This window comes from Strigops habroptila, chromosome 2 (assembly GCF_004027225.2).
Source record: "Strigops habroptila isolate Jane chromosome 2, bStrHab1.2.pri, whole genome shotgun sequence".
NCBI classification, from domain to species: Eukaryota; Metazoa; Chordata; class Aves; order Psittaciformes; family Psittacidae; genus Strigops; species Strigops habroptila.
The window spans coordinates 107,037,249-107,061,144 of NC_044278.2; the positions used below are offsets into that span (position 1 = coordinate 107,037,249).

The 23,896-nt window shown below is 40.2% G+C and overlaps 1 protein-coding gene across 4 annotated transcripts in view; it reads right to left on the reverse strand.

Moving 5' to 3' along the window:
- Positions 1–348: 348 nt before the first annotated feature.
- ELMOD1 (ELMO domain containing 1) overlaps positions 349–23,896 on the reverse strand; it is a 42,538-nt gene continuing 18,990 nt past the window's right edge. For 3 of the 4 annotated variants that reach the window (XM_030477818.1, XM_030477819.1, XM_030477820.1), the window contains exons 3-12: positions 16,895–17,040; positions 16,715–16,743; positions 15,423–15,520; positions 13,182–13,311; positions 10,000–10,133; positions 8,770–8,838; positions 8,438–8,461; positions 6,249–6,299; positions 4,646–4,779; positions 349–2,235 (exon numbers count right to left, since the gene is read on the reverse strand). In XM_030477818.1, the coding sequence (XP_030333678.1) occupies positions 2,063–2,235; positions 4,646–4,779; positions 6,249–6,299; positions 8,438–8,461; positions 8,770–8,838; positions 10,000–10,133; positions 13,182–13,311; positions 15,423–15,520; positions 16,715–16,743; positions 16,895–17,040 (988 nt within the window). In that variant the 3' untranslated portion in view covers positions 349–2,062. The remainder of the gene's footprint in view (positions 2,236–4,645; positions 4,780–6,248; positions 6,300–8,437; positions 8,462–8,769; positions 8,839–9,999; positions 10,134–13,181; positions 13,312–15,422; positions 15,521–16,714; positions 16,744–16,894; positions 17,041–23,896) is intronic. The other variant, XM_030477821.1, reaches the window with a different exon arrangement.

Here is a 23,896-nt window from a genome sequence, read left to right on the forward strand (position 1 = left end):
CTGACACTGAGCCAGATGACATCTTCTGATTTTATTTCAAGTTGACACCTTGAGACAAGGTATAACAACTGGGAGGACCACAGCAGTAAGAAGGTAGCAGGGACCTTCACGCCTCCCTCCCCGCCACCTCCACGAGCTCCAGTGCAGAGAATCAAAAATAAACCAGCATAGCCTAACAAATTGCAGGTGGTGTTCAAGTCAGAGTGGGGCAGGCAAAGAAAGCGAGAGTCTAAGATTTGAAACAATCAAAACTGTTGCTAGAAACTGATTTTAGAAGTTGAGAGTGATGCAAATTCACCCTTGATATCTCATGATTATCAATAACCACTTTCCAAAATCAATGGTAGGTAAGTTCAACATGCAGTTTTTATTTCTTGTATTTCATGCAAAATATCAACAGTTAATACTTCCAGTTTCATATTTCCAAATTAATCAGAAAAGACTAATTATCACAACACCCCTAGAGTTTTGCTCATTAACTCCACAACGAGTGCAAGTTTCCAGCCCTGCAGAGAAGTCCTAATGCCCATCTTACATTTTAGCAAAGAAATGAGAGGGCTTAAATGCAAGGAGCTTCCCAAGAACTTTACCCCCATTGATTTACTTTTCACTTATAAAGTGATGGCCTAAGCTGTAACTAGAAATGGTATAAAGAACCTGATCTGAGGAAGTTCAGATCACTCTTCAGACCAGGGAAATACAACAAAGCTGTTATATTCCCTTTTACCTGATCTGTTAAAGTAAACCAGCTTTCACCTGTATTAGTGCATATCTGAAAAATAAACCCACAGTGCTTCAGTTTAGAATGACATATAATTTATTCATATAATTCACAAGTAGTTGGACACTACTCAATTTCCATATGCAAGTGATTTACACAAACATATAATACTAAAATTGATTGCTTAGAAGGTAAAAAATACCATGGGTATGAAATGCCATGGTAGATGCTGTTCAATATACTACACAATCTTCGTGTCAGACACTTTTACTCATTTTTAAGAAAAAAGGCAGTTTGCCATTTTTAATTCTTTTCATAAGTACTCTGGGAAACTCAGGTGGTTTTGCTCTAAACCTTCTAATCAGTTATTTCTCCCAGTTCTTAGGAACTGAATTGAGAACCAAAGCAACATTTGCAGTAGTTAAAAAAAAAAAAAAAAAAAACAAACAAAAAAACAACCCAAAGAACACAACCAAAAAAACCCACCAAAAACAAACCAGATTTTTGCTCCCCTGAATTCACCAAGCATAAGGTGACCAAATCATGTTGCCTTCCAACATGCAACACAAAATACTAACCCCTGTATGTTCAAAGGAATGTGCAGGAATTTAGACCATGCTTCACCACGGTGGTGGTGACGACAGCCTGATGATAGAATTTTTGGCCCCTGCCAGTATCCAGTGGTTGTGAGTGTGTTTGCAGTTCACTGTGAATGTATTAGCATCACCAGACCATTTGGTATTCATGCAGCTGTGGAGTCTGATTGCAATTCTGCATAAACTCTTCTCACTGAAACTTGTATCTCATAAGTCTCATTAATTCTGCATTAAGCATATAATGGCTGCATGGAGGAAATTGGACTTTAATGTGTTTGCCTGCATCAGATTAAGTTACACACACTATCTTCTAGATGAGGTCCAAACAAATATTTTGCTTGAAATGTCAGTAGTTATCTTAAAACATACCAAGTTAAAAAGCTTTCACAATACAAGATCCAGCTACTTATTCCACATATACCAAAACACAGCTAGAGAAATACAATTCAATTGTCAATGCTGAATTATGAGGAAAGTCTAAAAAAATAGAAAACCTCTGATATCCAGACATCAATTCAGAATGTAACACTGCATAATGCGGCAATATGAGCACCCACTTAAAATGAGAAATCCCCAACGAGAGAAGCAGAAGGGGATCTAGTACGTGTGACAAAAAAAAAATAGATGAATATTGCACCAAAAACATGCATACAATTGCCATGGTCGTTCAGTATGCCAGTGATGGTCTAAGCAGTGATCTAACACAAGAGTGACACAGTGTTTCCAAATAAAATTGAGTGAGTAACTACATATTGATTAAACTTTCTGATGCAGCAAAGTGAGGGCAAAGAGCCATCTCTGGGTTCTGGAGCTGTTTCAAGATTTGCTTGTGAAATTTCTCTCTGACACGATTGAACTCCATTATGTCCAGTGGATCCTCTTCAATCCAGAATTTGTGGAATTCATGCATTAAGTAGCCTACAAAATAATAAAAAAGAAGTAGTAGAAGAGACAGATACCGTATGTAAGATCACACACAAAATTATGAAGAAGCAAACCCTGGTCAATGAGGTCTGACACCTCACAACAGTATGCAGGGACAAGACTAAACTCATTCTGGACAAACCCCAAATGTGATGAGTATCATATATTGGCAGAACTTGTCACAGTAAACACAAGAAGTCACTAGCTGTCTTGATATATGGATACATGAACTAAAACATTAAACTAATGAGTATAAAAGCAGGGAAAGATGCTGCTGATGCTGTTCCACCAGCTTTTTATTTATATTTGAGTTCTGCCTCACAGACATTTCCTCACAGGTACATTGCTTATCCTCCACTAAAGAAAGAGAATGTACTCATAGGTAATATAACTGTTACCATCACACCTTTCTGTATTAATCCTCATGCACAATTTTACCTTGTGTGTGCACGACCTTGCTGGAAATGCTGTTTAACACTTATGCCTATGATCCTGGAAAAATGAGTGATAAGGTGATATACAGAACCACTAGCTTTGGTAACGCATTCCTGTTGCAGGAAGGAAATTTGATTCCAAAGCAAGTTTAATATACAGGCTCTGATTAAGGTCTTTACCCTCTCAGTTCTGTGCCTTCCTTGGACTCAGAGTTTCACTGACAGGAAAAGCATTATATCCAGCACTAGGACTTCAGTGAACCGAATCCAGTCTCAATCCCAGCTTCCACAGCAGATGAATCACTGAAGATGTATAATCCTTCCTCCCAATACAGCAAAATGTGCAAGTAAGTTCTCTGTATTCCAGAAAGCGAGGGCATTTGTTGCAGGCTTAATTGCTTGTATCCATTTATTTCTATTGTATGACAATTATAACATACATACTTCTAAATTTCAATTTCAAGGTATATTCGCATAGTCGTATTTTTTGCCCATAAACAATTTGAGGAACTTCATGCAAAAGGTACATTAAGTACATCTTCAAATCTCCTCCATGTATTCCAACAGCCACAGGAGATGATACTTTCAAAAAAAAGCTCAGTAAAACCCCTTCAAAAAAAACCAAAAAACCAAACAAACACCAACAAAAAAAACCCCCAAACAAACCACTAAATAGCATCCTTTGTCCTGGGTTCAGCTATAGCAGTCATTTTTCTCCTTCTTTGTGGCTGGTGCAGTGCTGTGTTTTTGACTTTCAGCCTGGGAACAACGCTGATAACACCGATGTTTTTAACTCTTGCCAACTAATGTTTACTCCAATCAAGGACTTTTCAGTCTCATGCTCTGCCAGGGAGGAGGGGAAGCAGGAGGAAGCAAAGACAGGACACCTGACCCAAACCAGCCAAAGGGTTATTCCACACCACACTATATCATGCCCGGTATATAAACCAGGGGGAGTTACCCGGAAGGCCCAGATTGCTGCTCGGGTCGGGCTGGGTATCGGTCGGCGGGTGGTGAGCAATTTTGTTCTCTCCCCTTGTTATTTTCCCTTATCATTATTATTATTGGTGGTAGCAGTAGAGGTCTTGTATTATACCTTAGTTACTGGACTGCTCTTATCTCAACCCGTGGGAGTTACATTCTTTTGATTCTCCTCCCCACCCCTCCAGGAGCGGGGGAAGGAATAAGGGGGGGAGTGAGCAAGATGCTGCGTGGTTCTGAGTTACCGGCTGGGCTTAAACCGCGACATCCTTGTTCTGAAAAGCTTATACTATTTAATGGAACAGATGCCCAGGATGCTAATATTTGCCATTTATCCAGTTAAGCAATAAGAAATCATTATAGCTGCAAAACAAAACATCCGTTACCTAAATAGCCAAACTTAAAAAACCTGAAACAAATAAACAAAGAGAACAGAACCTTTGCAATTGCCATAAATGTGGAAAACAGTGCATCTTGACTTCTTACCAGTTTCTTGCCTATACACTGAAAAATATTAGAAGTATTGCTCCCACTGTGCGAGGATGCATGGCAAGTCTGTGCAGCAGGAGGGATGCTATAACACAGGGAAAGGGCTGGAACAACTCTACTGAAGGGGGAAGAGTGACACTTGAATGTAGATGCAAATATCTTAAGACAACTGTATTTATGGGGAAGCAAACTCCAGAAGCTTTTTAAAGTACCTTTAGTTTCTTGCTATTTAAATGCACTCTAAGACACCAGGAAGGTTACTTGTTCAGCCACTTGGTGGTCTGAGTTATTTGGGGGGCTTGTTTTGGGGTTTTTTTTTACCCCTTGGTTTGGTAGTGGCATCCATCACAACCAAGCACTTAATCCAGTCATCCTAAAGACAGGAGAACAAGACCAGCATGACAGTCTCTGTGCTGTGTCACCAGATTTTGATAGTATGGGTAGTACAAAAGTGTTACCAGGAGCACAGATTATGTATTTCCCACCTCCCAGCCACTTACAGAACGTCTGCTGAAAGTGCGTTAGTGTTGGTGCTTCTGGAGCAACATTGTAGAAATGGGTCTTCAGAGCTCCACTGACAAGCAGGTTGTATGCGAGGTCTGTTATGTTAATGCCCACGATAGCAAAAGAATAGCTGTAAGATAAAGCAACGTTTGTTGAAAGTTTGTCTTATTTCATTACACTGTAAGAAAAACTGATGACCGACACTGCAGATTTTGTGTGCTACTGAGGTGTATTAATTTTCTCCTTTGTGAGCTTTCAATGAGGGGGTTGGAAAACACCACACACATTTATCCTGTCTGCTTTGTACACTCTAATGGCAGTGTTTCCCTTGTGAAACATATGGTCACAGTGAAAAACAGGAGTTTCTTCATTGTGCCAGCATTTTCACTGGAGCAGCACAGATTCATTCCTACAGAATAAGAACAAACCCAGGCGTCCCTGTGCTCACCTCTGACACAAGGCAAGCACTCCACACAGTGGCTGTGTCTGCAGGGTGACCCATCATTTGCTATTTTAACCCATCTGCCCCACTGGGCAGTTAGGAACATCAGGTTTCAACAGCTGGTCCTACAAAGACATTCATATGGCTAAAAAGCTTGTGAAAAAGATCCAGCTAAGTCACCTCCAATGTCTTCCTAACAGAGAACTAGATACACAGGCCAGAAAACAGGCAGAAACCTAATTCAGAGCATGCTGGAAACAGAAATAAGAAAATCAGACTCATGAAAAAAACTCCTGTCCTGCTAAGAGATATCAACAAGCAAAGTATATTTAGGCACAACAAAACTCAGAAACTGGAAGTTATTTCTTAATTTGTAAGCCTGTTGCATGAAGAACTTGACATTTCTCACAGTGACTTCTTCCCAAGAAAACATACAATGTACCACATTGACATTTAGTGATAAAAGTAAACTTGTTTAGTTATTAAATGATTCCTCCCCTCCTCTAAACACAGCTGTCTTCTGCAGACTGTCCTGGGTATTTTTTCAATTATCTGTCAAGCAAACCAAATACCTTCCTTTTCTTTAACCTTTGATACCTTTCAGAAGGAAAAAATAATAAAAGTCCAGAAGTTAACTGCAAGATGGGGCCTAATGGCAAGTTTCACAGAGAAATTAAATATGGGCATTAAAATGTTGTATTACAGATTTTCAGATACATTCAGAAGGAACATCCAGTTCCATACTCATGAATAATGCAGCTACACCAAACCCACTGCTTAAGAAGAAAGAAACCTAATTAATATTTCTTCCCTATTATGCTTTCCTGGAAGCAGATCAGAACCTGGCTCTGACAGTAAGAAGCAAGACTTGATCACATTACATGTTAAGAAGAATTAAACAGCTATTCATCACTGCACTACTCATAGCATACAGAGAAAGCTTCTCCTTTTTGGTTATTTTTCCTAATTCTTACTTTAAACTACTTTTCCTGTAATCTTTGATCAAGGTCAAGGTGTGGTTAAGACAATACATGTTAGTATGTACACTGAAATTTCCTTTAAAATGTAACCAGGAAACACCTTTTTCCCCCTCAAATATACAGCATCATTGTTAACTGTTGGGCTTGTGGTAACTTTAAAAAGATTTTTAAACTTACCCAATTGCCTTATCAAATTTTTTCTTCTCCCATTCAGCTTTGCTCAGTTGGCTGAGAAGGGAAAAAGAAAATTAAAATCCAGCAATTGTCATGCATCACTAAGCGATAAGTATTTTCTTTCAATTTCTTTGATATGGTAACATGGACTGAACATGGTATTCTACCTCCACTGAGGTAATCACATTTAACTCTGCTTCTGACTGAATGGATTGGTATAAAAAGACTTGAAATGAGTAACTGGCTTTATATCATTGCTGATAAACTTATTTAATCATTATCAAGTATGCATCTATGCCAATGCTCTCAGTAAAAGCCAGTTATTTTCTATAGTGACCACAAATACAACCCACTTAATTTAAGTCTGAGCTACACAAAAGCTGAAAATATTACATTTCTTTTAACTCAAAGATGGTTTCAGCCTTTCATGTTGACAAAGATATACACGGCACTCATCACTGGAGGCATGATTCACATAAGGTTGCAAACATGAAAAATACTCCTCTGACAGAAAGTATTTGTGTCCAGCCAAATTAGAAGCCACTCAGCAGTCAAAAATAAGGATTAGTATTTCTTATTATTTGGCACAATAATGCAGAGCTTTTCAAGGACACAGAAGGTCCTTCCCATAACATTCATTATGTTTCTGCTGTTCAGCAACATTTTCATTTATAGAGCTGTTTGATGCAACCAGTCAGCTGATATCACACTAACCAGTTTTTAATCTACTCATACGGAGCAAGTTTAGTAGAAATCTTTGCCTGCATTTATCACCAGCTAAAAGCAGGCATGGAACCAACCTTAGACATGCTGGGGGGAGTTTTGCCTTGGTAAAGCAGATCAGCGTTTGCAAGCTTTAGATCCAAAATTACAGACACCAATGTGTGAAAGCATTGTTCTTGGACTATACTTGAGCTATAATTAGTATACATTACACTGAAAACAATACCCTGGCCTTCATGCAAACATAGTATTTTAAAATTGTTGCTATTAAGTATCTAAGATGCTAATAGTTTCATACCCATCCTGACCTGAGTGTTACGAGGTGGCATGCGTGAAGGCAAAACTTCACCTCCTAAATGGCTTAGCATATAGGAATATATCAGTCTTCACTCATTCTCTAACATCTTAACCATCTTTGTAGGCTGTGGCATAACACCAGTTAAAAAAACCCCAAGCAAGCATTGAATAATAAAGGTGGCACATGTAGGATGTGGGCAAGCAATACAATTCAACAGAAATAGAAATTACATGGATCATGATCACATCAGAAACCAGCATGGCTGCTAAGCAACCACACCAGGAAAAACACCACGGGCACCACCGGCAGCATCTATCTTCTACTGAATTCCCTTTCAAGGGATAGAAATTGCACATGCTCACACAGCACTCCAAGACAGTCCTTGGTAATCAAACATGTAAATGAAGAACACTTGTTTGTTCTAAACACTTTTTGTCACAGAATTAGCATGAGAACTCAACCACAAAATACTGAGGAGATCAAAAGCTTCACAGGATTCAGATGTGGACCTTCTATAGGGAAATCTAACATTACTAGCAGAAGAAAAATGTCTTCTAAGGCAACTGATTACCACGTAACTGGCTAAGAGGCATCTCCACCCCCAGTAATTATGGAATAAATCTCCTACTCACAAATCATTCTCAACACAAAATTTTTGCCACTTGAAGGTACCTGATCTCTCAACAGTCAGGACAACAGACTGGTCAGATTAGACCCACCATTAGTCAAGATAGACAGAGTATGTGACTATAAATAAAGGGGCTCTTCAGCTGTCCTAACAAGTCCTTGGCCTAGACTACTTTTGATTACCAAGTCAGTCACAGCTGTTGTGACACCACAGTGGCACTGCTTAGACTTTTTTCCTACAGGTATAAGTCCCCCACATTTGTTCCTTAAGCCTTGTACTAAATGGGTGTAAACCACCATGCTTTAGCTACATCAAGCAAGGTTGATTTCATTCTTTATATATAAGCATTCTTTCTATATAAGCTCAGATGTACCCAATGTTGCACCATCAGTTATATTTGAGGTAACTTTAGAAAAAGGAATATGGATCTCTCCATGTTGCAACAAAGACTTTCAGTTTATAACATGCCAAGTTTGCTGTACGATTTGATCTTTATTTACATGTAGGGTCTCATAAAACTAAGAGAAAATAAAAAAAAAATACCTTAGTTCCTTCTTAGTGACTTCCCTTCATTATGAAAAGACAAAAGAATTAAAAGAAAGGTAAATAAAAATACAAAATCACTTGGAATTAGAAGTATAAATGAAAACATTTAACACTAAGTTTAACTATTTCTAAGATTCTGTATACAAGTTTGCCTCTTGGACTTGATCAGTTTTCATGGATGGGTCATGATCAATCCAGTACTCGAAAACAGATATCATGTGGCAAGACCGAAGCATATGCCCAACAAAAAGACACCTCCCCCCTCCTGCCCCAAACTCCAGCCAGGACAGTGCTTTTTCAAGTTATTTTTTTCTGGTTTCAAACATTACCTGTATTTAGGATGAAGAGAATCAGAGAGAACTTGCTGAGCTACCTCAGTGTCCCATTCAGCAAAATACCTGCAGGTATATATGTTCAGGGTGAATTTTTAAAGAAACACAATGAAAAAAGTATCTTAAGTTATACTGAGCTGGCCATGGTAGGACACTACGTGTGTTATGCAGTATGAGTGGCATTTAACGTGTTAAATTCATTAAGCTACTACTCAGACCCCAAAATGAAAGTGCACCCCCATGAGCGCTCAGTGAATGTGCATAACCAGAGTCCCCTTTCTATCCATCCTAAAAAAAAAAAAAAAAAAAAAAATTAGTTGCTTATTACTAGAGCATGCTGGCTGTTGAGCTCAAGAGAAAGCAGTTGAGGCTTCTTGATCTGGCAGATTTATTAAGCAAGATAAGAGTCATCACAAGAGACCAAGAATGGTAGGGATTCCAGTGGAAGTTCAAAGCCAGAGTCAGAGTCCAGCTCCTCCACTGAGCTTTGCTAAACAGTGATGTACAGACAGTGGATGATTTATGTCCTTCAATCTGTAAAAACAGAAAATATTTCTTTTTCCCAACATAGGGAGAGGTTATTTTCCTAAATGTTTCAAAGTTATGTAACAACCTGCAGTAGATAAAAGGGCTGGAGGAAATAACAGGCATTGATTGATTCCCAAATTACCAACCACACATGGTACCAACACCTGGTGCGCATGAGGCAAAAGGGAAAAGTAATGTAAACTCATTGCTTAATTTTGAGTATCGACAGAAACTGAAGCAGCAGTCTAACTACAGAAGTCTGCCATCAAGACCCCATTTCAAGTGTTTTGCCCAAGAATTCAGCATGAAATTCCCAAACAAGAAAGCTGAGCAGTAACATAACCCTCCCACCTACTCACTTGCAGGGCATTTTGTTTAATGAGATCTGGATATTGGTGAAAATATACTTTACAGTTTCTTTCTTGTGGGAATAGAGTGCGAAATTACTGTGCCACAGAGAAACTAAAATTAAAAAAGGGTTTAGCAAGTGGTATTACTGAGTTGAATTAGGAATATCAAAACAAAAGAGACCCCTTTGAGAAGAGAAACCCTCCAAAAACTGGGCTAGCAAATAAATTCTTTTAGTTTTTTATATCAGTCCCTAACACTTTTACAAGTTATTCCCACAGACTTCCTAAAAATCTGCAAGTAATGCTGCTTTTCATGACTTGAGACACACAGACAGAGGAGCATACTTACACCAAGTTATATAAGCCCAGGAGACCCATCCCTCTAAAGTCTGTTTTAGGATCATCACCTTGGAAACCAATTTCACACCACTGCTTTGAAATACGAGCTTTCAGCGGCGAATTGGGCTTCAAGCATTTCCACAACTAGGAAAATTACAGGTAAAACATAATTAAACTTCCACACATTAGTAAGGCTGCTGCTTCTTCTTTTTAAACCAAGCTATGTTCTGATGTAACATTGCTATCCCAGCAACCCAGGCATCAAATCAAATTCCTGGGGGTGAGGAAGGTGAGGAGAAATCCCAAACCACTCTTAAGTACTTCAGACATTTCAGCCCTACAAGGCCCTTCCGACCTCATTGGCAGCTGCTGTAATGTCTCTCAGAAGAGCTTGTTTTGTTCACGCTTTATGCATCAAACTAGTGTCTGCCTCCGTAAGCGCAAAGACAGGAATGGGCAGGAATTTGGTTGTAAATCACTGACAAAGCCGCAGGCAATCAGCTCTCAAGTCCCTGAGGCCCTGCAGTAATCTTTTCTACAGCATCTTTTGCAAGTCTCTGGAAGGGTTATAAATCAAGAGTGCTGACTTGGCTACCACAGTGCTCAAAAGCAAATCAGAGAACATAAAATAAAAATCCATACAAGAACAGCATGTGCCACCTTCGTACTTAACTAAGGGGTGAATCATTCATTGATCTTGCATAAAAAGGAAAAAAGACAAAGTGATTTAACAAACCAGATCCTCAGCTGGAATAAATCCACTTAGCTGCACTGGTCCAGCAACTTTAATGCCCAAATATCATGTTGCTAGGCAGCTAAAAGCAGCCTAAATTGACATGTCTGAAAAATACATAACTTTCTGAACACCTCATGTGCCATATCACAAACTCACCCTTTCCAAAGTGTATTAAGAAATCAGGTGTTCTCCATAAACTATGAGTAGGGGAGTAGGGCCTCAAGAACTACAAGACAAGGCCTTCCCAAGGGAAGGAACTATATGCATGTTTCCCAAAGTAGAAAATCCCAGAAATTGTTTTAATTTTAGCAACTCTAACTGCATTTAAAATGAAGTACCTTAGGAAGGTTAAAACTGTAATGATTTCTCTTTGTAATAACTGCATAAAGCATCATTGTTTAAACCATATTTGCTATCTTTCTTGCTCATCCATCGACAGTAAATACAGTATTATTCATTAGTTCAATCACATTAAGTTAATCTTTCTCTCATTCAAGTGCCCTCCTGGTAAACATGAATAAATGATAGACATTAGGAACTTGAATTACCCATTGCAGAGATCACTTAGCAGAACACCTGAAAGGAATGAAAATCAACCGGCCTGTTCTTCCGCAGCGTGGGTTGGAAATAGAATTAAACCCTTGGACATATTTCCATTTGACATGAGAATTTTCAACAGCAAAACTGCTGTAAAGAAGTGCTAACACACAGATTACACCGGAGGCAGACAGTGAAACCGATACTTTCTTCAACATTATGAATTTTACAGCGTAAGCTGCACTGCTTAATCTCCCCTCAGACAAATACTCAGTTTCCATTCTGCTTTTATTCTCATGCAGTTATGTTGTTACAGCACTTCTGTGACTACACATCATCGCTGACATGATTCTCAGGAGCATACAAGAACCTGGACCTTGCTCTCACAGGACAAGGGTGGCCAGGGAGACCACCACACCTAGCTCTCTTGTGCTTCTCACCTGTGATCCTGTCCTCAGACCCAAATTCTTGCTCTCTGGGCAGTGTAGATACCCAATGTATTTAGGGATGCTTTCCTGGAGCCAAAGGCCCTCATTAAACCTTCAGACAGGCAGCTGGTATTTTCAGGGACCAACATCATAGTCTGACACCCGGATCTCTCACCTCCAGGACACAGGCTTCCTCACTAGGTAAATCTGTGTGTCCTTTTAGTTAAAAGCCCACTCTACCCACAGAAGTTTGTATGTTTGGCTGCACAAGGGCAGGACTCGAACAGGAGGATTCCATCTGGCCCATCCCACCTTGTGGCTAGAGCACTCCTTCAGGGGCAGCTCTGGATTTTCACTCCTTGTCGGTGAGACTCCCACCTCCCAGCAAGGAGCCAACCTTAAAGACAGCTTTCCAGACACCTACAGGAACTCTCTGACCATTTGAGGCATTTGTTAGAAATAGCTACTTACATCTGTAAGTGTTTATATACAAGATGCCTACTGGGATTTCTGGAAGTACCTGGAAGCCCAAGCAATAATGTAATGTTTCTAGAAGCTCCCACTGTAATTTGTGTGAAGCATTATGCTGCAAGCCAGAGTCTGAAAAACAGCTTCATCATAACACCACCAAATAGGTGATATGTTTTATAAGACCTCCGAAAATTCTGTAAAAACGCATTTTCCTGCAGATCACTATTCTATGTTTCTTGCCATTTCTCTTGCACTGGCTATGATGAGAAACAGAATCAGAAGAAAGAATGGGACTTGCTACTAGACTGTTTTCTACCCCCTTTACTCCTTTCTCAATTCCTTTCTAATATAAGAGCTCTCTAGCTCTCCCTCTGCTTATGGCTTCAAGATTATCTTCCTGAAAAATACTTTTATCATCTGCTCCAGTGCAAGGCTTTCCTGAAAGCATGAAGTAGGTAAACCATATCCAACTGGTATGGTTGTCATCACTCTGCATGTATTATCTAAAGAATGGTTTCATTTTGTTTTCATTTGAAAATAGACTTGGTAAATATAAGTGCATAAGTCATCATCTCTCACCCTTCCATCCCACACAATGAAAGCTAGAGAGTTACCACTGTGATACACAGTATCTTCAAAAATCCAATTGGAAAAAAAAAATAAAATTATTCCAGTTAAGAGAGAAAAATACCCTTCTCACATTGAAGAAAGGTGGACTGAAGTAGGACATTAGCCTACTTTTACAGGTTTCATAGCACAGAGCTGTTATCTGCAGTAAGAGCTGGGTATCCAGTGCCTAGATATAGTCTAGCCAAGGGACATGCATTCATCAAGCAGAGAGTGACCTGCTTGCTTGGCAGGTGTTACACTTACACCCAGACCAGATTAATATGCTGTATAACCTTAAAACAGGTATACAATGGAGGAAGGCAACAATATCTCTTGATGTTTTACAGAGAGGCTGTTTGGAGCTGACACAAATAAAAAGGGATGCCCTTTAAGTACCTCTTAAGCACCTACCTTCAGAAGCATTTCCTCATGTTGCGGATTCTCTGAGTCATAGGGCTCTCTGCGAAGCTTTTCAACCTCAGCAATCAGATTTCTATATCCCACAATCTGCAGCAGGCATGCTTGAAGAGATACTCCCAACCTCAGCAGGGGGGAAAAGAAGTAACGTAATCCAGCTCAATTATATGAGCAGCACTACTAGGTACATACCTGTTTAATTCATTAATTTACATGAGTAATATTACATCTATTAATTGATAGCCCAAGACTTTAATTACAATGGGAGAATTTCAGAAATCAATATTACATTTAACAAGGGCTGTGAAATGCATAGTGCCTTCCTTAGGTGATAAAATTTGGGATTTTTTTTTTTTAAACATGCTTCACTTGTTATACTCTACAGCTGTACAGAAAGGTTGCATTTCAAACAGAGCTGGAAAGCCTGACAAGACTGCATGTAAAATGCTGTAGTTCACCACTAAACCACAGCCCTAATGTTTTTAACTACTCTATAACCTCGGAGTAGTTTAGGACAGAATGTGACAGGTGGTGGCAGAGCAATTTTATCTTAAAAAAAAATGTATTTTTAAGTTCCAAGTTGCACAACATATACAAAGTAAGCCACATTTGCACTTTACCTAAAGCCAGTCGAATGCTCTATGCAATGTTATTCGTGGCAGGGGGAAGCAGGTGGAATTAGTTTCCCCACTCTCCTTCTCATTAAGGAATGGTCTCCTCCTTGCTAAACACAGAGGGCAAGTGAGCTGCTGATAGCCCACACCTCCTCCTTGCCATCCCTGAGCTGGCAGTGGCAGTTCTCAGAGCACAGGAGCAGCCTGCCTGGGCTTGCGCTCAGCTCCATGTGCTCCAACAGATAGAGGAGAGTCCAAAAACCAGAAGTATTTCAAGGACTGCCTCCACAGTTAGTGTAGACTGCATGTGTCACCTGGTTATTCGACCTACTTCCTCCCACCACTAAATATACGCACTTATCTGCAAGACATTGATAAAGAGAAATTACTGTGGGTCTCCTCTTCAGGTCACAGCGACCCACAGCCTTCAAGAATAGCTCAGTGCAAACACCCCTAGAATGCTAGTTCAGCTCTGCAAAGATGCTACATTAACAAAAAAATCACTGCATATAGATTTGCAGAAACACACACAGTATGACACAAGTCCCTTTGTCCTTACCCCAGGAGATTTCAAGTCTCTACTACGCAAGGGAAGGCCAGAGCTTCTGAACAAGGCAGTTCGGATGCAGGTTTTTTTATGTTCAAGAGTAGGCAAGTCAATGAATTTTCCTTAATCCTGACTGAAGAAATACTGACCTGCTTTTGCTGAAATTTCTCCAGAAAACTTTAGTGTAAAATAAACGGCTCACAAGCAAAACTGCAGTGCAGACGCTTAAAGTTTAGCAGAACTATGATTAATTTAATATAAGGAGCAAATTTAGTGGCAGGGTGTGTTTCTGTGTATATGGCATCACCTTGTACATCCCAGGCTCCCATTCCCCACTGTAGATGCTGCTGACCAGCAGCAGTCAATTTATGGATGCTCATTTTGGATTATGTATATCAATTTCAAGTTTAGAAAGAGGAGTGAACCTTAGACTTATCACCTGAATAATATAACTCTCTACCACTAATTCCTGACCTAAACCATCTTGTGCCTTATGCTAAGGCCTGAGAAGTAAGGCAATCACAAAAGTGGTTATTCTTGAAATACGCACTTACAAATCTAACAGTTTGTTGTCAACCTCTTCAATTTAGTATCAGCTATGTTGTATCATTAAAACTTGAGTTTAGATAATTAAAGGCAGTTTTAAAATTTAAAACAGTATACCGTTTATATCAGTTACAACAGAATGATTTCTTCCCTTCTCAAAAGGCCACGTTCAGCCTTGCTACGAAGCCATCACTGTCACTGCCAGGACCACCTGCCTTGGTGGTATTTTATCCGTGGGGAAGTGGCCTCCGTAAAGCAATGCATCAATGATATACTAAGACAGCACGATTCAGGAAGCAGATAGATAAAAGACACTCAGGACTTGCCTGTTACAGTTACCATAAAAGATCATTCATTTTTTTCATTAGCTTTTTGACAACAAAGCTTAAGTTGGAGTTTTATGCTGAGAGATGCAATTCATCTTCAAATTGTGTGCCACAACAGCTACAGACAATCAGTTCTCCATGGACCTAGGCACTGAAGAAATCAGTAATTCGCATTTGTTTTGTAAGGAAACCATAAACTTACTGTGGATTTATATCTGGATTAATCCTTTTCAGCTCCATGATGTCATCTATCGTTTTTTCAATAGCATCAGGGTGAACACTTACTGAAGTTTGCAGCCGCTAAAAAGATTTTAAACGCATGTTAATTCTTATGGAAACTATTATTCAATAGAAGTTAACAATGGCAAATTTGATACCCAAAAGCTTCTAGATTAAGAGCCCAGAAGACCCAACTCAACATAATACACACACCTTTCCAGTCTATTCAATCTTACTAACTAGTTTCAGGCACTAGCCCTCTAAGAACTCAAGTCACTTCCCATGCCCTTGTGGTCTGTCTATTGCATTTGTGTGGCGGCTGCAAGTGAAGGTGATCTGCACTGAGGCCTTTGATCAAGAAGCAAAGATCATCTGCCTGATTACACTGGAACTGCTAGCCTTCCTTTGACAGCTCTCCCAACACATTGCAGCAGGACAGCAAAACATTCTGCCTCTCTTGCATGTCATTGCACTTTGTAGAGATGCCGCCGGAAGTTCAGTATTCAAAAATCAACATTAAAGGATTAAGAGGTTGAATTTTCTGGTGCTTTATCTCGAAACTACACAATTGCTTAAGTGGAAGTTTTTAGATAAGATTCTGCCTTTCTGTTTGTGCTACAAGTATATTTGGAGGCATTATGCTGAACTATGAGCTCTGCCATGCTGGTTTTGCTAATGCTGAGGTAAGCTTTTCAGCACCACCGATTCTCATGCCAATGAGAAATGAACAGCTGAATGATGCTATTTAACATATACACAAATGCTTTGTGAGAAGAATTTAGGATAGCATAACCAGTGCTACAGTGAAAGGATGAAGCGACAGAGGCTCTTCTCCATTAATGTATTTAAAAGGAAAGCAAAGAACAGTTGTGTCAGTTATCTAAGAATTGCCCTCAGCCTCTTTTATCCCTGCTTTCCACACAAAAACCCTGAGGTGTAAAGTGTGTGACTGACTGCAGATTACAAAAATTCTAAGACAGGATGAGGAATCAAGCCAAGAAGCCCCAAAATATATCACATCATCTCCACCACAGCTTGCTGCCCCCTTGATTCATCAGTGCCACAGTGTGCCTGTCCCTGGAGCACAGGACACTCTCCCTGAATTTGCAAGATCACCTGCTTTTGTGGACACAAGACCCTCTTCAGTAGAAGATGGTTTTAATAAAAATCATATCAAGCCTTAAAGTGTTTTTTTGGGATGAGCAAACAGCAGACTGAACAAACCAAATGCACAGGACACAACAGAAAAGGTCAGTGATGAGATCTTTCACTCACCTTACTTTTTGAACCTTTCAGTGATGCCTCTGTAGGAGAACAATATTTGAAAGCATCATGTCAGACAAGCTAAGTTTATAATTGATTCATTGAACAATTATTTATTTACAAGAACAAAGTCATACTATTTTTAGCAGAGGCAGAAAGGTACAAAGGCATGAAAAAGTATTTTGCAGTTACCTATTTTCATAGTTCTGGCAGCTCCAGGTTTGGTATTGTAGCAAATCCTTTGCAATTCACATTGACCAGTTAGTTTCCTAACCACAAATTTCAGGCAGCGCCACAAGCACTTGCAGTAGAAGTACAGGCATACCTGGAGAAACATCCTGGCAAAAGAAGAAGCCTTGAAAATAAGAGTCTTAATAAGCAAAGTTTACTTCAAAGTTTACTTAATAAACAAAGTTTACTTCAACAAGGTCACCACCCACACAGAAGGTACTTTCTCAGCCCAAATTCCCATTGCCTAAGAGCATTTTTAAAGCAAAAGCAGCTTTCACACTGCAAAGGGTTATACTGGTAAGTGTTAAAAATGGTTTTTAGCCTTGGCTGCACAAAGTGCCAGAACTGGAAGCACAGAATAAGTCAGCTCCAGAGTTCTCAAAAGGGTATTTCTGCTGATATCCCTCCTAGCCTGAAATATCCTGTGATCCTATGAAAGCCTGAAAAAGGCTGCATACATGAGGAATGCTCTATTTTAAAGTTTGTTTAGCAGCATTGCAGCTGCTACCAAAGCCCACATACTGCTACCACAATCACATAACACATCCCAAAATCAGATTTCATGGACTGTAACTTATTTGGACACAGTTTAGCTTCCTTGTTTCTACACCTATGGAGGCATAGATCCTGCCATGTTATCCAACATGTCAACCCTTGCGAGATGTACCAGGACTTGATGTGTGTGTGGGGGATCTTCCCAGGGTGATTGGATTCAGAAGCACATTTCAGGAAGGCAAGTTGCAAAGACCTGACAACTGGAACATCACCATCTGGGCATGATCCTGGGCAACTAGCTCAAGGTGGCCCTGCCAGAGCAGGGGGGGTGGACTAGATGGCCCCCAGAGCTCCCTTCCAACCTCAAACTCTCTGTGATTATACTCTATGATTATACTATGGGAAAACATCAATACAGCTTTGATATGCTAGCTTGCCATTAAACGGTCAAAAATAATTGGGTCTGTAAGCCTGTGTGTATGCATATTCATCATTAGCCCATTATTTTTTTCACATGCTGTTGGTGTTTTCAAAGGACAGTTATTTGTTAGGAGACTCTGTATTATTCTTTTCAATGGAGTGCAGTGGTTATTCTGAAATACTGAATTCCAGACAGCTTTAATAAAGCTTGAAGACTGCATCACTTCCTAAAAACATCCTGAAGGGCATGGTGTAGAAGGACATTCAGGGAAGGGAAGATAAGTTAACTCATGTTTATGTCCACATAGGAGTTTAATCTGCTTTATGTTCACTTTAGCTTAATTGCCTTTGAAGGGGGATTAAGCTGAGAGAACTAAAGCCATTTTATGTTTAAATAGAGAGCATCCACACAACTATTCAACATGCTTTAAAAGCATCCACTTTATCTTCACACTTTCAGTTACTTCACTTAACACTCCCAAACGCCTGCATGCAGGCAACCCCCTTGTCTTTACGCATCAGGAAGCCTCTATTTTAGATACAAAATGAAACATAAAGAATGAAGAATCACTCCCACGCTAGAATCAAGTTTTAGACAAGCAAAAAAGTTTCAGCTCCTACACTGAAATATTTGGTCTGTCCCCCCTCCCTGCAAGATGTGCCAGAACACACTACTGGGAAGAGTATGCATGTGCTTCACAGCAGGTTATGACCTTCAGTATTAAGAACAAGACCAGTTACCAGGAGGCAAGTCTGTCATCAGCCAAGCAGCCATTCTTCAAGTTTCCAACAGTCAGAAGGGTAAGTCAGTCTCATATAAAGTCAACTAATGACTTCAAACTGAAACCTTTAATAGTGGCTTGAAAAAAAAACCACTGGCTAGCACCTGGCATTTTGGTTTTCCAGCAGACATTTGATATGAACCTTCACAGATTTGACTCGTCCACCATCTTTGAATAATCCAAACACAACCTATAGCCATTCCTCAGCCTCCTCAGAACAACCCAGATCTGTAGTCAGGCTGAAGGGCCAGAGAAATGAATACAAGAGATTAATGTCAAACTGGAAGGTGGAGTGTGGCAAAACAAAGTTCTGGGTTTTCACCACATATCTGTGGTAGAAATTAGAGTTGCTTGCCTTTGGCCTGCTTTGTTTCCAAAGGTTAGGCCTCTATTACTGCAAGTCTCTGGGTAGAGAGCTCTTCTATACAAAAGAAGGGAGGAAAGACTCACTTCATGTTAACAGCCCACGTAAGCAGATTTCCTTCTAATGAGGAAGACTGCTCCCATAAAAACCACACAAAATTCATGACTACAGGGCTAAAACATCACAACCCATTTCATTACTCAAAACCTTGTTTCTTACTGTATTGTCTGATGTGGGTAAGTTTTGGAGTGTGGGGGGAAGTGTTAGGTGCATTTGAATTATATGTTGCTGCCTTTAGGCTCAATGACAGATTTGCAAATCAAAGGAAAAAACTCTAAATGGGATAGAACTATTATCACATGGTCGCAATCACCTTCCCTCTGAAGTTTGTGCTTCAGCTGTGGTTTGCACAAAGATTATCTAATAAAAATGCATCTACTAAAAACATGTCACTACAGCACTCAAACACTACATCTGTGATTCACTAAAATATGCTTGGCAGCTACTACTAATAAAGCAAACAAACACTAGTTTTCTACTAGGTAGCTTATAGAAGAAAGTTAGCCTTGTCGATACCTTCAATTTTCTACTACTCATCCATCTCAAGCTTACAACAGTGGAAATCTTCCATTTGTAACATGAACAGCATGAAAAATAACACAAGTTTGTTTTCAAAGGGTTGTTCTTTATAAAACGGAATTCTTGCTTGCAGAAGTCCTGTAATAAAAGCACACTAGTGATTATAAAACTTGGCTTACATGCTAGCAGCTATGCACTTCAGTTCATGTAAGCAAAGTGGAGACACTAGCAGCTATAAAACAAAACATAGTGTACCATGAGCATGAACTCACATGGAAGTGAAGCATGAGCCATGTGTCTGACTACTGCACAGTGGCATTAACTTCTGGTTTGCTTTAGAGCCCAATTCCAAACCTCCTCTCCACTCAATCTCTTCTATGTCTTTTTTTATTTGTTCTGCTTGACTTTGCTAGTTTTCTTAGCACAGGAGAGTGTGCTTCACCAGCAGTTTGTGTGGTCATATACAACGATACTTCAGACCCTGAGGTGAGCTTTAAGAACAGAAGTATTGCAGAAATGAAAGTGTTCCTCAAAAACTTGCACTCTGTTCTTCCCCATCCCAATACAAGCTCCTCCTCCTGTATTACTTGCAGCTGCACAGACCTACAGATTTGTGTTTATACATGCAAAGTGCATTAAAAGAGTTCATACAAACATTTATTCAGGTACAACAAAAAAACCTGCATAATAAGATGCTGATGTACACAGGCCCAATCAACAGGCAGTTCCCTTGCCAAGGATGCTGTACGAGTGGACACACATGCGGCCATTCTCCCGTAAGAAGTCAGGATTACTCATTCCCAGTTGTTGATGCCAAACACTTGGGCACCAGAGCTACCTGTTCGCTCCTGAGGAATATCAACACAACTCAGTGTACTTCTCCCAACTTGGCCCACAGAAAGGGTCACTGAGCTCCGGGATCAATACTACAGAAACTGTACTTGTTACTTGGGTTCCAAGGGGGGGCGGGGGGGATCAAACCAAGATATTCTGAAATGAGTAAGTATTGCCTTACGGGCTTACAGAATACTACCCAGTGCTTAAAGCCACCACCACAGCTACAGAAATGTAAAGTTTTCTTTTGTGTAATTAGCAAATATCAGTTAGGGCCTAGTACATGCATTTATTTCACCTCTCCTGCCTTGCTCCTCTGCATTTGTCTTTTATATCTTCTCTGCTGCATGTCACTGCTTCTGAGCTCTAATTTTCTACTAAGAACAGTTTAAAAAAAAAAAAAAAAAAAAAAAATAGAATTAGGCAGTCAGTCCCTTGCAAGGACTATCAGGAATGCTGCAACACCAAACAAGCAACCCATCTCTATAAGCAATAATGGGCCCAGAGGTTCTGGAGAGCTTTCTTCCACAAGGGAGCGGATGAAGAAAAGGGGTTCTGCAATTGCAAGACACAGCGAAATTTAAAGCCAAAAAGAGAACAGAGTAAGAGTACCGCTACTGCAGTTACAGCACGTCTATTCCTCTGCCTGGCGTAAGGAAGCACACAGCAGCAGTAAAGGTTTCCAAAGTTGTCTAGCATTTCTGTGAAGCTCTTTCCTGTGTAAGGTATGTTTGCCTAAATAGCAGGGTGTATGTATAATGCAACACATAGTGTTTCACCGACATGAAAGGAAGTACAGATTAACTACTGTGCAACATTTTTGAAACTAATAAATTAGAAGGTGCTTATTCCTCCCCCAGTAATTTCAGAACCATAGTATTTTCAGAGCCAGCAACAAAAGGAACAAGTACTTTGGGTAGAATGAAAACTTCAACTAGATACCCAATGCTAGTGACTGCATTTAAAACTGAGGGGAAGGGAAGAAGCAAGTAAAAACCAAAACCCAACCATAAACCCTCCAAAATCACTAGTTTAAAAGAATGAAATGAAAGTCGCTGAATCTCCTTACACATCATTTTCTTTCCTGTGTGTCCTGTTTTAGGTCCTATGGATAGGAAAGACTTTTACACAACTATTTTTCCTGAAGGACATGCTGAGCCCAAAGAAAGCATCACGCATCAATATTTCCTTCCTGAAAATTCTAATTATGGCTTAGAAGTCAAGGACACAGAAGATATGGATGACAAGCTGTCCAAATAGGTGAGTAAGCAAGTGACACTACCCTGTTAGGGGGTAATTAACTTGACTACCTCTGGTTTATTTGTGCAACTTACAGCATGAACACAAGGTCAAGCAAGAAGTAACATACTGATGACGGTTTCTGCTAGACAAACCTGTTATCAACTCCTTTAAAACACACGAGATTCTTTTTCATTCTGTGACTTTGCAGGCTTGACAACTGAAATCCACCTTATTTCTCCATTTAGACATGAAAGCAAGTCACTGTGGCAACTAAGAGTAGTTTTTAACAGCAGCTTTCCACACTTCTCCACTTTTGCTTTTTGCTGATTGATTTTCATCTTATCTGATGATTTTATCTGACTCCAGTAAGACAGAACTTACACTTAAAATATGCCAGTGCTCACGCACTGATTTGCAGTAGATCAAGAGAAGGTGCCAAGTTTTCAGGATTTATTGAAAAAAACCCCCCTAAGTATCTGCTACAGTTGGTTCTCCAAGTTGTTCTTATTTCAGATGTATAAGTTACAGTAAAAGTGAAGTATCACTGACAGTGTTTTGACTGTCTATGGCTTAATGATGGTAACGATAGGGTTGAGCGTTTATGGGTAAGAGTCAGGAGGAAGGCCAACAATGCAGATATCATGGTGGCAGTCTGTTATAGATGAAGAGGCAGATGAAATACTCCATAAGCACATGGAAGAAGTCTCTCAATCACTAATCCTTGTCCTCATGGAGGACTTCAATTTTCAAGATGTCTGCTGGAAATTCAATACAGCATAGAGAAAACAGTCTTGGAGGTTTCTGGAGTGTGTGGAAGGCAACTTCCTGACACCACTGTTGAGAGAGCCAACTAGAGAAGGCACCCCATTGGACCTGTTTGTGAACAGAGAAGGACTTGTGTGTGATGTGGTGGTTGGAGGCTGTCTGAGGCATAGTGATCACTAAATGATAGAGTTTACTCTTCTTGGAGAAGTAAGGAGGGGGGTCATCAGAAATGCCACCTTGGACTTCCAGAGGGCAGACTTTGGCCTGTTTTGGAGACTGGTTGACAAGAGTCCCATAAGAGGCAGTCCTGAAGGGCAAAGGAGTCCAGGAAGGCTGGACATGCTTCGAGAAGGAAATCCTAAAAGTTCAGGAGCAGGCCATCCCCACCTGCTGAAACATGAGCTGGTGGGGAAGAAAAGTGGCCTGGCTGAACAGAGAACTTCGGCTGGACCTCAGGAATGACAAACAAAGTTAATGACTTTTGGAAAAAGGGGTAGGAAATTCAGGAGGACTACAAGGATATCATGAGGTTATGCAGACAGAAAATGATAAGGGCCAAAGCCCAGCTAGAACATAATCTGGCTACTGCCCTGAGAGACAATAAGATCATGTTTTTACAAACACATTAGCAACAAAAGGAGGGCTAAGGAAAATCTCCATCCTTTACTGGATGCAGGGGGAAATGCAGTGACAAACGATGAGGAAAAGGCTGAGGTATTTAATGCCGCCTTTGACTCAGTATTTAACAGTAAGACCAGTTTTTCTTTAGGTACCCAACCCCCTGAGCTGGAAGACAGGGACAAGGAGCAGAATGAAGTCGCCATAATCCAAGGGGAAATGGGCAGTGACCTGCTACACCACTTTGACATACAGTCTATGGGGCTGAATGGGATCCACACAAAGGTACTGAGGGAGCTGGTGGAAGTGCTCACCAGTCACTTTCCATGATTTGTCAGCAGTCCTGGCTAACGAGAGAGGTCCCAGTTGACTGAAGTTAGCAAATGTGACACCCATGTGCAAGAAGGGCTGGAAGGAGGATCCAGGGATCTATAGGCCTGACCTAAGTACCAGGTTATGGAGCACTCCAATCAGAGAGGCCTGATGCAGCCCTGATGCTCTTAGATAGTAGCAGCAGAGACTACAGTGTGCCCCCAGTACACAAACCTAACTCAGGGCTGAGTGGCAAGTCTGCCTGCAGGTGAGAGTCTTCTCTTACAACAAGCTGGATTTGAAAGGCACTTCTCAAAGTCGCCCTTGGGTCTCCAGGTGAATATGCAGTTGCTGCAGGTAAGGTACTGTCACTACTCAGAGAGAGCAGTTGAGATTATCTTAATCTTACAGATGAAAGCCCTGCTTCGCTCTTATTCAGTTTTATGGCATTTTCTACTTTGCAGTCAAGAAGATGTCCTGCAGTTTGTATAGGCTTAACTCAAGTCACTGGTTTTAAACACAGAGATTATCTATGCCATCAACATCTCAGCC